Here is a 13740-nt window from a genome sequence, read left to right as displayed (position 1 = left end):
GTATGTTTAAAGAAGTTGTTTCTTTAAGTCCCAACTTGCTATTTAAAGGAAAGCTACGTGTGTTTGACTTGCAAAAGTTGATGCCTGTTTCAAAAGTCGCATTCTGGGTTGGTGTACGGGTCATTTTGTACACCCTCCTTTGTAAAAGCACTTACTGAAAACATAAATGGCTATGTAGAGAAGCAAAAAATAGTAAGAGGGCGAGGAGATGGCAGAAAATGTCCTGTTAGTAAAATGAATGCAAAGACCCAGGGTCTTAGCCTGATAGACTTTTATGAGAAGAATCCCTGAAACTTAAATTTATAGCGAATCTTGCAAGGTTCAACAGTAAAGCAGATAATGCTCACACAGAAACATTTATGCTATCACATATCTAGGCAACGTGATAATGAAGAAATGAGTAAAAGAGTAAAAGGATCATTTTGCACATTAGTGCCTCCTTTCTTGCTTTTTAGTCTTTGCTAACAAATTAAGTAGGAAGAATCTGTGTCGGCTTTAAGTTCCTTTAAAATTTCTGTGTTTCTGGCGATGCTCAATGACTAACAATAGGATGCTCTAGCTGACCCTGTTTGAGCAGGGAGATTGGACTATGTGGTCTCAAGACATCCCTCAGCAATTCCGTGATTCCCTCAAAACCTTTTTTGCGCCATAGACCTTGCTGGTCTGGCTTTTGCAACATAGACCCTGTTGGGCCTAGTAGAAGTGCCGCTGTGAACGCTACAGAGAATTGCAGCATGGCAGCCCCACGTTACCAGAGGCTGATATTTCCCAGGCTCGTTCTAAATCTAAGCAGCTTTGAATTTCAGAATGAGAAATTTTAATTTCTATTTTATATTTCCTCATTCAGAGAGACTTACACTTTAATTCCATTACTGCATGAAATAATTGCTGCACTCTCTTAGAGTGTTAACTTTGCTTTTTACTTCTCTTGCACCAGGAGGGTGAATAAGAAGCAATCTATGGGAGAATTCAATAGTTTTCTGTAAATGGAAAGTTCGATAGTCAGTGTGTCTTTCAGGCAGCCTAGCAGCGGGTATAACTTAATGATCCATGCATATAGTCCCTGGTGGAGATGTTCTCATTTCAGAGTTCTAGCCAAGGGTCAGCTTCCCCTGGTTTTTGGGCCAGTCATATCATTAATGGGTTTTTACTTTTTGTAGGGAAAGAAAAAAGATTACAGCTGAACCCCACCCTGGTGAAGTAAATGTGTCTTGTATTAAAGGGTGTATCACATGCAAGGAAAATGTGATACATAACTGTAGCTTGATCCAAGATAATGGACTTGAATTGAAGAAGTACAATAAATACTTCATAGAAGTTTGTTCGTATTATTTCTCACATGGCTTCTCCATCTTTTATAGAAGCAGAAGCCTGTGGAGTCCATGCAAGGGAGGCTGTATCTGGCAGAGACGGGGACTCTTTCCTAGGATCTGAACTGTCATGAAGCTCAAAAGCAACACTGACAGTGTAGAAGTCATTATTTTCTTCAATGAGTCAATATTTTGGCTAGTTAATATGATAAACAAAATGTCTGACAAAGAATGCCACTTCTGTTGTGTTAAAAAAATGTAACATCCAAAGAATCTCCTTTAAAGATGCCCTATTTATTATTGAAAGTAACTTGCATATGCCAGAACTAAAGTATGACAAATACAATTTGATCCCTGTCAATAAGCACGCATCTGAGTAGCTTCCACCGTAGAAGTACTTAGATCCTGAGCTGGATAGTATGATTTCTAGCCCTTGCTGCTCAAACCAAGTGAACGCCTTTCTTTTCCTTTGAAGGAAAGATTGACATATCTCAAACGTGCTTCTAGAAGGTTAGGTTATCTGTCGTGGAAAGCCAAGTTGTTGGCTGGTTTCCTGGAAGCTTGAGATCTCCTTTGCCAAGATACATTACAATGATTGATCTCCCATAGGTTCCCTTATGCAGCTGCATGTAAATGTGATGTGAGTGATGCATGTAAATCCTGTGAATAAAAGGGAAATAAATCATTGTTGCTGTCTGTCTTGAACACCTTCTCAGGCCCTGGAGGACCGTCCAAGTTCCTTGTTAGTAGATCAAGGTGACAGCAGCAGTCCATCCTTCAACCCTTCAGATAACTCCCTTCTTTCCTCCTCATCACCCATAGACGAGATGGAAGAAAGGAAATCCAGCTCCTTAAAAAGACGACAGTAAGACAACATTTTTCACTCCATTTTTAACAGTGTTTTGAAGAGAGACGTGAAATGTTTAAAAAAATGTCCATTTTGAACTGGCAGCAGAAGCTGTTAGTCTGAAAGGGGGAGGGCTTGTGTTAGGTGTCAAGCATGCAGTCGCATTATGCAAAGATTTTTTTTTTTCTCAAACATGAGTTGCAGTTTAAATTTACTGTGATTTTTAATTATAGTCATCCTATGTTTGACTTTTGTCACATGTCGGACTCAGTTATTCAGGAAGATGCTGATCTTTAAATGCTCAGAGGGATATTAGACTTCAAAAAATTAGTTATTCTGCTTGTTCTGTTCCACCTCACTCTTAATTTCTTTATGTAGTAGTAAACTGTTTCCATGGTAGAACAAAAACATGCCTGGTTTCAAAATTATTTAAAACTGTGGGTAGAAATAACAGTTCATGTACTTAAGAGTCTCCAGACCGGAGATGTAATAGCATTTTATTTTAAACAATAGTTAAATGTTTAATTTTTATGACACATATAAGAAAACATCTGACTTCAGATAAACAGAAGCAAGCCTGCTCGGGTTCCAAAGTCAAAGCAGCATCTTACTTAGAAAGAACGTGCATTAATTCTTCCATTTCAGCTCTGCTTATCAAACATACGTGACTACAAATGTGTAAAAAGTTGTATGCCATTAATCCTCTTTAAAAATCTGTTTCGTTTTTTAATGAAATATGTGTTCACCATTTTCTTTGCATTGTAGCTATGTCTTACAGGAATTAGTGGAGACAGAACGAGATTATGTACGAGATCTAGGCTATGTAGTTGAGGTATGATGTTTTTCATTTCTTGATTTTTTTTTTCTTCTTTTTTTTTTTAAGGTGGTACTGACCAGCTGTGTAGCTTGACACTCACCATTTTTTTTTTCAAAACAAAAACACAGTGAGAAACTGAAAATGTGAATGTTTGCATTCTGAGTTTTCCCTTCTGCAGGCTTTTAACATATTAGAAATACTGAATCAAATCTTATTCCCTTCATTATTCCTGTTGTCACATCCACCTTATTGTTTTTCTGAGGAGTGTCATTTTTTAAGATTGCTATCTCTGGCCTAATGGTATCTCAGACTAGATGGTTTTATTTAGCATAGCTACATTAAAGAAAGCATTGTAGCTCAGCATATAGAGCAACGATCTTGGATTTGAAAGACTTTCTTCCTCTCCTAATGCGGGGCTTCCCTTAGACTTTAGTTTCCCCTTCTGTAAAATGAGATAACATGATGCGTCTCCCTTCATTCTTCAGCTACCAACAAAACGCATTTGGGAGAGTAGAGAGAATGAGCATGACACTGAATTTCAGCCTAAAAAGGTTCAATTCTTAAACTCTGTTTTAAAAGGAGGGATGTAAAGAAAGATCAGCATTGTGATAATCTTTTTACAGTATTTAAAGGGTGCGTTAGAAGGCTATGAACAGGTGTATTTTTGTAACTAACAAAGTCATTCCTGGTGAAAATGCTAGACATCAAAACATAAACTTTGCAAGCTAAAACCAGACCTGGCTAATTAGGAATAGAAGTATTAGGGGAAAAAAAAGGAATAGAGCTGCATGAATACTAAAAAATTTAAAACCACTCCCAGCTCTAACTGTGTCATAGAACGCACAGTGAGATGAGTATATATACACCAAAAAGGAGAAGACGGGACTATGGGAAAATGCAAAAGGAACTTTATTGCAGCGAGAATGCTTGCTAATAAAATTGATCTTCAATTTTTTGGGGTATTTGGTTTGCTTGTTACCGCAAGTAGTAGTCCATGCAGTGCAGACCCATATGCAGTGCAGCTGCTCTCTTCCCCAGCATGCTTTGGTGTAGGGTTTGTGTGGATGGCAGAAATAAGAAACACTGAGCAAAAGAGCCAGTTCAGTGGCTCTGACATGTTCTTGGTAACCTGGCAAAGCATTGCCACTGCTTCAGACAATAAGGAGAAGGGCTGTAGAAGTTTCCTCTGTGCTTTGAGCCTGTTCACCCAAGCTAAATTAGCTAGAGTGAATTCATCTTTCTAGCAGCACTGGGCAGTGTTGGGTAGACGACCTCAAGCCGATTGGTGGTATTTTGTGCCTATGCTTTATGTTATGCTGCTATAGAGCGGTTTTTTGGTTTGTTTTTGTGTCCCAAACAAGCTGTTGTAACAGACAATTTGGAAAGCTTCTGGGAAAAGGGGGATTAAAAGACATCTCACTTTCCTTTAAGTTAAAATGTTCACAGTGGATTTCCTTGGACTGTTGCAGGGTTATATGGCACTTATGAAGGAAGATGGTGTACCCGACGACATGAAAGGCAAAGACAAGATTGTATTTGGAAACATTCACCAGATTTATGACTGGCACAGAGAGTATGTATTAACTTGAAAACCATCTGCTGAACAATTCTACCTAAAAAAAATACTAGACTGACTTTAAGAATTATTTTTTTTTTCCCTCAAATATTCAGATACAAGGTAGATATGGTTGATCTTGTGCTTTGAGTTGTAGATACTGTAGATTCAGCTTACAAATGTTGGTATGAAGATTTGCTTTAAACAAGGATGCGTATATATGGCAAGTGCTTCAACTGAGAATCTATAGCATGGATAGTATTATGTACAGAATTTTGTACGTTGTTTGAGGCTTTCTTTTCAAAAATGGTTTCTCTAAGAATACAGTCTAAAGAATTTTTTTAGGGGCTAGCTTGGCAATATCATGCCTCAGGCATTCAGACTAAAAAGGAGAAAAGTTTCAATCAATATATGAAATTAAAGAATTTTATTAGTGTACACCAGTATTTTTTCATCTTGGCACGGATTCAGTGTGTCCTTTTGGAAAACTATATTAAAATATTACACTGCTAACGTTGTCATTTTGGTCATACATTAATATCCAAAGCTGCTGATAGTGGACACAAAGTGGACATTGCAGTAAGACCCACGTTGCCTTGCAATTACCTGTTGCTATCAGAAAAAAAGTACTTACTCTCTTTATGTTTCAGCTTCTTTTTAGGAGAGTTGGAGAAGTGCCTTGAAGATCCAGAAAAACTGGGATCCCTGTTTGTTAAGCATGTAAGTGCGAATATCTTTGTTGGCAAACCTCTGTTGCTCTTATTGATCAACGTTTGATTATTAAGAATTTATTTATGGTTAAGAAAGTGCTGTAAAGTATTCTTTACTGTAAGATGTGGAGAGAGAGCTTATAAGAACTTATACATAGACTAAGGAAATGTTCTAGGTTTTGTCCCCAGTATCTTCCTGTGGAGAGGAGATAGGAATGAGGGCCCCATTTCTCAATTCAGTTACAATTCAGTGCAAAGGAATTGTCATTTCATGAGAAACCTGCCTTCTAATCCCAGCTACCCATGCAGTACCGTGGAACATAGGAAACAAAAATAAGAAAGAGGCTCGTTCTTCCTCCCTTTTCAGTGCCTTCTAGTTCTGTATCCTTTCCCCTTCTGAGAATCATAACAGTGGTTGAGATTCCTCCCTCTTCCCTTGGGGAAGGAATTGAGAGTGCCAGAAATTCATGATGTTTAATTTTAGTCCAACACAGTACCCTATGTAGCTTTATACAAGTCCCTGTTTTTCCACTTTTCATTTATTTATTAAAAGGAATGACATTGTGATACATGTGAATATTATAACGCTTCAGAAGGAAATCAGATGAACTAGTTATCTAGAAACTTGATATCAAAATTCAGGACACATCAGACATGCCACTGATTTTGGTGTCTCTTTACGTAGAAATATAATTTAATATCTGTTTGAGATGAGGTCTCAGGGTACTCCAAATCATGCAAAACAGCAGAAGGGAAACTCGCCTGCTAAATACGATCATTTGCGCAAGTGTGCAAAGACTGAAGAAAGACTGGATTAAAACAGATTTAATGGGTTTCAGATTTTCCCTGCAGTCTGTGTTTGAGGTCAATACCAGGGTACAAAAGCACACAGAACCAAACAGTAATGGAACAATAACACTGGAAGGCAGGCCTAATTCCTGGACTAATGATGAGGAATGAGCTGTTTAATTTCTGAGGGATTATTTAAAAAAAAAAAAAAAAAAAAAGGCACGGGGAGAGGGGAGAATTTGAGAATGCTGGCACTGGTAAAATGGGAAACCTGGAGGAAGTAACTCGCCCTGTTTCTGATTGCTGTTTTACTTTCTCCTGGTATATTTGTGACTGAGTTGTCTTTGAAAGGCACCCTTACGACTCCAGATGGAAAGACAAGCTGTGATGCTATTACAACATCCTCGAGCAAAACCCTGACTATCAACTAGAACATGACGATCCAGTTCCTGCTCTTAATCTCTATGTTCTGTGTCCTTTTCAATCTCCATCTTATTTTTTCCTTTTTTGCTTTCTGTTTGTCTTCATTGGTCAGTACTCCATAAGCCTCTGAGCACCAAAGCCTCTAATAGCAAACTGATCCTAGCAAAATGATAAGAAAGATTTTGGAGTAGGTAATAGACACATATGTCATGTCTGTGTTTCTTAACCAGCAAGGTCAGTAATCAAGAATGAATCTTAAAGGCTGAAGTTATGCTTTGTTGCCTTGGTATTAAAAGCACATGCACAAAATACAGAATCAGAGTTACAAAATGCTAGCGCCACCGTTCCCAGGCTACAGCCATCGTTTCCAGGCTATGTCACCTACATCCCCACTCAAACTCCAATAGGACCACTAATACTAAATAGAAAACTTGGCAGGTTTCTCCTAACTACTCTGGCTAAACAAGAGGATGTCATTAATGTATTAGAATAATAATCAGATTATTAAAATTAAATAAAAAATATGGTATTCCAAAGGCTCCGTCCGTTGCTCTTGCTACAAGCAAAATACAACCATTTTCATACTTAATTTTATTGTGGGATGTGCTGAGCTATCATCTCTAAACACCTGTTGTTCAGGACTACTTATAACTGTGGCAGTTTTTTTACTTCTATTGCCTTTCTAAAGTCGTCATGATATTCCCAAATAAATGCATTTTCAGATCTGTAATTTCTGCATATGCAACTGCTTTTTTTCCGCAATAAGACCTTCTTAAATTCATACTTTTAAACAGCTGTACTTATTATAATTAGTAACTCTTTTCAATCTGACGTGGTTTCTTTTTTTCCTTGATGATGATGTATTATTCTGTATCCTTATTCTTCTAGGAGAGAAGGTTGCACATGTACATAGTTTACTGCCAAAACAAACCAAAGTCTGAGCACATTGTCTCAGAATACATTGATACGTTTTTTGAGGTAAGTTCCTGAGTGAGAGGATATATGCAAGGTAAAGAATGTGTACAAATCATAAGCATTATCAGATCTGTTGGCCAAAAAACCCCCAACAAACAAACAAAACAAAACAAAACAAACAAAACAAAACCAAAAAAAAGCACATATCGTTGTAACTGTTTTAAGTTATAATTTCTTGCCATTTCTGTTCTGGATTCTCAAGTCTGATACAGGCTCCTAGAGATATATTAATCTCTAGGGGAAGAAAACTAAAGTTTATGTGTAAGATATTAATTAACCAGTAGAGTCTCATCCTTACTAGCCCTAGCGCAAGCAGTTAACAGTGCATAGTATACGAAGTGGCAATTTTGGATGAGCAAAGATCACTGTTGAAAATAGGCTATACACAGCCTGTGATTGAAAAATTACATTTCACTATACAATCTTTTCCAAAAGAGATATGGAAGATGCTTGGAGAAAGGGATACTTTGGAAACAAAGCTGATGCAGATAAGGGGGAAGGACTCCAGGTTTTTTTAACTGAAGATTAGATTCTGCTCTGACTTTTGCCAATTTCTGCTCTGATAGCCATCAATAGTGATACATCCTGCTGTGTTTCTAACAAAATAAAACAAAACAAAGTTGTTTCTAACTGAAGGAACAAAAAAAAAATGTTTGTTTTACAACCCTCAGGATCTAAAGCAACGCCTGGGCCACAGACTTCAGCTCACGGACTTGCTAATAAAACCTGTGCAGAGAATTATGAAATACCAGCTGTTACTAAAGGTAAAGTGATGTTGAGATGAAGGATTTAATATATGTGTTAACGAATATATTTTCTTTTTAAATATTGCTGATGCTTTTCTACCTTCCTCCCAAACAGAACCCAGATTTGTAAGCAATGTCATGTGATTATTTTCTGAGCATATTCAGATGCTTATAAAAATTTCAGTAAATAGCTTGGGCGGAGTTTTGCTTTTTCTCTTAACAGTTCAAAACCAAATGACCAATGTCATATGAAGGGAAGAGGGATCTCCCAACTGTTTTCAGATGTAAATGTGATAGGAGTTGTTGTGACTCATCCCAACTTCACCTACATCTGCAACCGTTTTAATATCACATAAGTATTTACTGAAGAGCAGCCCTGTGTATGACAGAGTTCATTGCCTTAATATGTGTTCTTGTATGAGCTAAATCAAAATGCTGAATAAACCTTAAAACATAAGAGGGGGCAAGGCAGCGGTGTAGCAAGAAGCTTTAAAAAGAAAATTTTTCTGTGTGTCTTCTGTAGTTCGTCATTCTCTGACAGAGGATAGCAAATGCAGATTTTTTTTTAAGATTTCTCTTTGCTGACTAATGAGAAAAGAACTCATTTTATCTTTTTTCTTTTTTTCAGGACTTCCTCAAATATTCTAAAAAAGCTAATCTTGACACAACAGAACTAGAGGTACTTGAGACATTTTCTCTTAGTGATTTGAATGCTCTTTACTCTGAACTTCTCTTGTTTTGATGGAGTCGTTTTCCTGTTCTGATCTTCTTGAGAATGTGATTATAAGTGTTTACTTTTCACATTTCTGCTCTAAAGTGACCATAGCAAATGAAACAAAATGTCATGCTGCTAACTCATTTGGAAAATAAAGCTTTGACTTTTTATTTGTCTTGAACAGAGAGCTGTAGAGGTCATGTGTATAGTACCAAAACGGTGTAATGACATGATGAATGTTGGCCGCCTGCAAGGATTCGATGTAAGTTGGCTGAGGTTTTGCTTAGAGGTTTTGTCAGGTTCTCTAGAGATTAACCATTAATATTGTGGGGAGAAGTGAGGTAGGGTGCTCCCTTGCTACCTGGTTAGCTGGTGCAAAAAGCAGTAAATGAAAAATTAAGTCTTAGCTCTGCCAAGGACTTTCCTCGGAAACTTTACCTGTTGTGTCAATCATGCTAGATAAGTCCTTCTGCAAAATCTAGGAAGCGCTGGTGTTATTACATCTGTTATTGACTAATGACTTGCAAAATAGTGAAGAATCAGTTACCAGCAGGTGAGCAGACCTGACTTCAGTAGTGTAGACAAAGGAGGAGTTGCTAAGGTCAATAAAGTACCTGAGGCAACTGTAGCCCTTCCGCTTCTTTTGCTAAGTCTAGGAGAGATGGAAATTGGCTGTTGAAGCAGTATGCGTCAGCCAGACCATAGTCATGTGTTCTACTTGCAGAGTCCTCTCTGCTCTGTGATGCAGGTATGAACTTCTTCCCCTTTCCAGCCCCCTGGAAGACATTGGAAGAATATATGAGTTGCTGTGGGAGTTACTGAGAATAGAGAGATGAAAGCCTTAGTGTTACAAGCCTCAAACTGCAGTATGAATTGAAAAGTGTGGAGTGGGTTTTCTTTCTTGATGATGTTTGTTTTTAGAGAAAGAGCACAGGAATGTTTTGTGTATAGGAGGATCAATGAATGTATTATAGGAGGAATAATGAATGTGTAATGGTCAGTGACACTCAGAAATTGGGACACATTCAAAGCTGTTTTGGCATGAGCATCTGCTCAGAAAGGTTGATTGAGGAAAGAAATGAAGAACTGCACTAAATCTGTTCCCACTTGCCTCTGTGTTTAGGGTAAAATTGTAGCCCAGGGTAAGCTCCTGCTCCAGGACACATTCTTGGTTACAGACCAGGACACGGGACTTCTGCCACGCTGCAAGGAGAGACGGGTCTTCCTCTTTGAGCAGATTGTCATTTTCAGTGAGCTGCTAGATAAAAAGAAAGGTTTCTCCATGCCCGGATTCTTGTTTAAAAACAGTATCAAGGTAACTGTTGTGTGTGAGTCTTTGCATCCCCTGCACAAACTCTGCTAAGGTAACAGTTTCTGATTCAGTGTGGAGTCACTAGTGACATCTAGATGTGCAATCACAAAGCACAATGAGGTGTCAGTCATTTCCTGAAAGTACTTCCTACTGGATTTGTATTCTGATAAATGGAAATCTTTGGACCCCAGCACCCTTGACGCTTCCCACATGCAGCATACTAAAGTGGGTGTTCTTGTACAAAACCAGACAAGCGGTCACAAAGAGTTTGGTATTCAGCTCTGTGCTGTGTGTACACCACATTGGAAAATCATTGCAAATAAAGATAAAAACTCCACATATCCCTTCTTTGGAGTATGTGTAAGTAACATTTGTAAGTAATGCCACCTTCTTAGACGTGTCAGCTCTTCCTCGAACGAAAAGCATTTACCCTCACTTCAAGCTTCCCCTGAAACAAAAACTGATGATATTAGGGCCCACCGCCCCTCCTTGTGAAGCGGTTTGGGTGGACCCTGCTTCCCTTAATTCACCTCGGTGCTCTGCCTACAGCTGAACATCCTATTTAGCAATGGCTGGACAGCCTGTTCCAAGGCATTGCTGTATCTGCAGCAGAAACCTTCAGTGTGGGCCAGTGGTTGAGCTCCACAGCGGGCTCAGCATTTTAAATAACACGAAGGGAGAGTGAGGGATGATGGAGAACACTGGGCCGTACTGACCAGCTGGAGATTGTTCAGGCACAGCGTGGCAGTAAGCTGTATGCTAATCCTTAGTTTACTGTAATCCTTCATTTCATGGTATTATTTTACTGAAGGAAAGAATGGTCATCATTTGAAGACCTTACTCTGAGGTCCTAAGGAAGAGATTTTAGAGGTATGTTTCTCATAAAATACATGAAGTGAATTCTCTCTCTCTCTTTTTTTTTTTTTTTTTTTTTTTTACATGAAGGTGAGTTGCCTTTCCCTGGAGGAAAATGTGGACAGCGATCCATGTAAATTTGCACTAACATCAAGAACGGGCGATGTCACAGAGACCTTTATTTTGCATTCCGCCAGTCCAGGAGTCCGCCAGTTATGGATCCATGAAATTAACCAAATTTTGGAAAACCAGCGCAACTTTTTAAATGGTAAATGATTTCCTCTCACTGAAACTTCATAACTGAACGACTTCTCTCTCATCTGTTGTTTCTTGGCTTTGAAATGATTTGCAAGTTTCCTTTTTCCTGAGCTAATACAGAACAGTTGGGGGATACATGCTGCATTTCTGCTTCAGAACAGATGCTAGCATTTATTATGAGAGTGGTAGTCTGAATTTACATGGTGTTCTCTTGGTGAAATTTTCCAAATGTTTTGTAGGAGTGAATCAAGATTGGCACCATCCATTGAGATGGAGAGTTAGTGTATCCCTTTTAAGTAAATGCAAGCCTTTAAAGGCTAAACCCAAATGGAATTTTAAGCATGTCTTCAGAATGTGTTTTGCTTGTGTTATTTTGGTGGCCATTGTTGTTGCATCTTACTGTAGCAACAACGTTCAGAAGATTCTGCGGGAGAAAACTAGAAGATGGTGGTGTCTGCTGTGACACTAGAAGGTTCTTGCTGTATTTTTGTATTGATTGTTTGTTGCCCCAATCCAGATTCTTTTTTTTTTTTTTTTTTTTTTTTTTTTTTTTTTTTTTTTGAAAAAAAGTTGTAATAGATGGGAAAATGATCTGAGAATTCGGACTCACACCTGTTTTTTGCCAGCTTGGCTGCTGACTGACAATGTGATCCTACAGGAAAACATTTCTCCCTGGTTTCAGATTTTTCATCTTTAATTAGAGGTACATATAGCAGGTCATGAAGGCGTGATATAGAAAAGTGACTTGAGGTCTACAGTATGACCAGCATTGCTGAGGGAATTTATCTTATTTGAACAGCGCTCCCCTTTTGCCAGTAAACATGTCTGTTTTAAACTGTTCCTGTTCCATTTCCTGTCCTCCTTTCCCTGATCACCTCCCCTCCTGCCCCCATTGCAGCCTTGACGTCCCCAATCGAGTACCAGAGGAACCACAGCAGTGGTGGAGGCGGCAGCGGGAGCAGCAGTGGTAACAGCAGCGGCCCCAGCAGCTGTAGTGGCATCCCCAGTTCCAGCCGTAGCCGGCCATCCCGGATCCCCCAGCCTGTCAGACACCATTCCCCAGTCCTGGTCTCCTCTGCAGCCTCGGCCCAAGCAGAGGCAGACAAGATGTCAGGTATGTCCATTCACAATCTCTCCCTGCCACACTACAACACCTCCTTAGAAACTGGCCTGAGCCAGCCAGACAGGCACCCTCCCAATGCAGAACCGGATGGTCCTCAGAGAGAAGCTGAGCAGATTCCCAAGATGAAAGTTATTGAAAGTCCCAGGAAGACAGCGGGAAACATTTCTGGCTCAGCTGATGGAGCCCAGAAAGACTCACGTGGAAGCTCAGAGGACAGTCGATCAAGAAACAGCATAGGATCACTGACGCTTGGGAAGCCAAGGCCAGGAGCCATCTCACCAATGAACTCTCCTCTCTCCACGACTTTCCCTTCTCCTTTTGGCAAAGAAACCTTTCCACCCAGCAGCCCCCTGCAGAAGGGCTCCTTTTGGAGCTCCATCCCAGCATCCCCTGCCAGCCGCCCTGGCTCCTTCACTTTCCCTGGGGACAATGACTCCCTCCAGCGGCAGGTCCACCGCCACTCTTCACACAGCAAGGACACAGACCGCATGAGCACATGCTCCTCGACCAGCGAGCAGTCAGTTCACTCCACCCAGAGTAATGGGGTAAGAGCGGAGCACCTCTGTCCTGCGAGCTCTTCTAAAACCTTCCCATGCTCCCTTTCTGTGCGTTACCATCACTCTCCGTACTAACTTCTGGCTCTCCAGTGCTGTACTGCTCTGAAATAATCAACTGTTCGAATATCTTCTGCACATTAAAAACCCAAAATTGTCCACCTCTCTGTGTATGTATACATCCAAATGTGGATATGTATACAGACACAAAAGCGACTGCTAACATTAGATGCAATTTCTGCCTCTGCTGAAAACATAGATCACTAGGCTGATACTTACTAACTTGCTCTCCTTGCTTTTTTCGTCTCTAATTTGAAGGCACATAATTAACATGCTGAAGCGTGGCAGCCAGAGCACCTTGGGGTACGCATTGCAGCCAGCACTTAAATCTGACTTCAAGATTTTGGCAGATTGCCTTGGGGCTTTTTTCCCTTTCACGCACAAATCCGCCACCATTGTCCTGTTGAGTTTTAACTTCGTGGAGACATCTACAGTACGTTCCCTGGGCAGCTTGATTTTTATTTTTTATTAATTTATTTCCCCCCACCTCTCCTTTCAGCCTTAGTTGATGTACAACATTCTCTTTTTAAATCCTGTGTCTGATCAAGGAAGGTTCCTTCAATCCACTCAAAATAGACCAACAAAGCCTAGCTAAAATAATCCTCCTTCTACTACAATCAAAACAAATAGTGGCTCCACCTGTCTCTTCTGCCTTGTAAGAAGAACCGGTTTAGGGCATCCGGAGATTCAA

At 39.7% G+C, this 13740-nt stretch overlaps 1 protein-coding gene across 3 annotated transcripts in view; it reads left to right on the top strand.

The window, feature by feature from the left end:
- The window catches only part of TRIO (trio Rho guanine nucleotide exchange factor), a 257134-nt gene that overhangs the window by 228671 nt on the left and 14723 nt on the right, over window positions 1-13740 (top strand). For 2 of the 3 annotated variants that reach the window (XM_063326144.1, XM_063326145.1), the window contains exons 38-48: window positions 2027-2175; window positions 2923-2989; window positions 4444-4547; window positions 5180-5249; window positions 7340-7429; window positions 8098-8190; window positions 8801-8851; window positions 9072-9149; window positions 10011-10202; window positions 11145-11322; window positions 12211-12980. In XM_063326144.1, the coding sequence (XP_063182214.1) occupies window positions 2027-2175; window positions 2923-2989; window positions 4444-4547; window positions 5180-5249; window positions 7340-7429; window positions 8098-8190; window positions 8801-8851; window positions 9072-9149; window positions 10011-10202; window positions 11145-11322; window positions 12211-12980 (1842 nt within the window). The remainder of the gene's footprint in view (window positions 1-2026; window positions 2176-2922; window positions 2990-4443; window positions 4548-5179; window positions 5250-7339; window positions 7430-8097; window positions 8191-8800; window positions 8852-9071; window positions 9150-10010; window positions 10203-11144; window positions 11323-12210; window positions 12981-13740) is intronic. The other variant, XM_063326146.1, reaches the window with a different exon arrangement.

This window comes from Chroicocephalus ridibundus, chromosome 2, assembly GCF_963924245.1.
Source record: "Chroicocephalus ridibundus chromosome 2, bChrRid1.1, whole genome shotgun sequence".
Lineage (NCBI taxonomy): Eukaryota > Metazoa > Chordata > Aves > Charadriiformes > Laridae > Chroicocephalus > Chroicocephalus ridibundus.
This window is presented reverse-complemented; position numbering and strand designations above follow the sequence as displayed.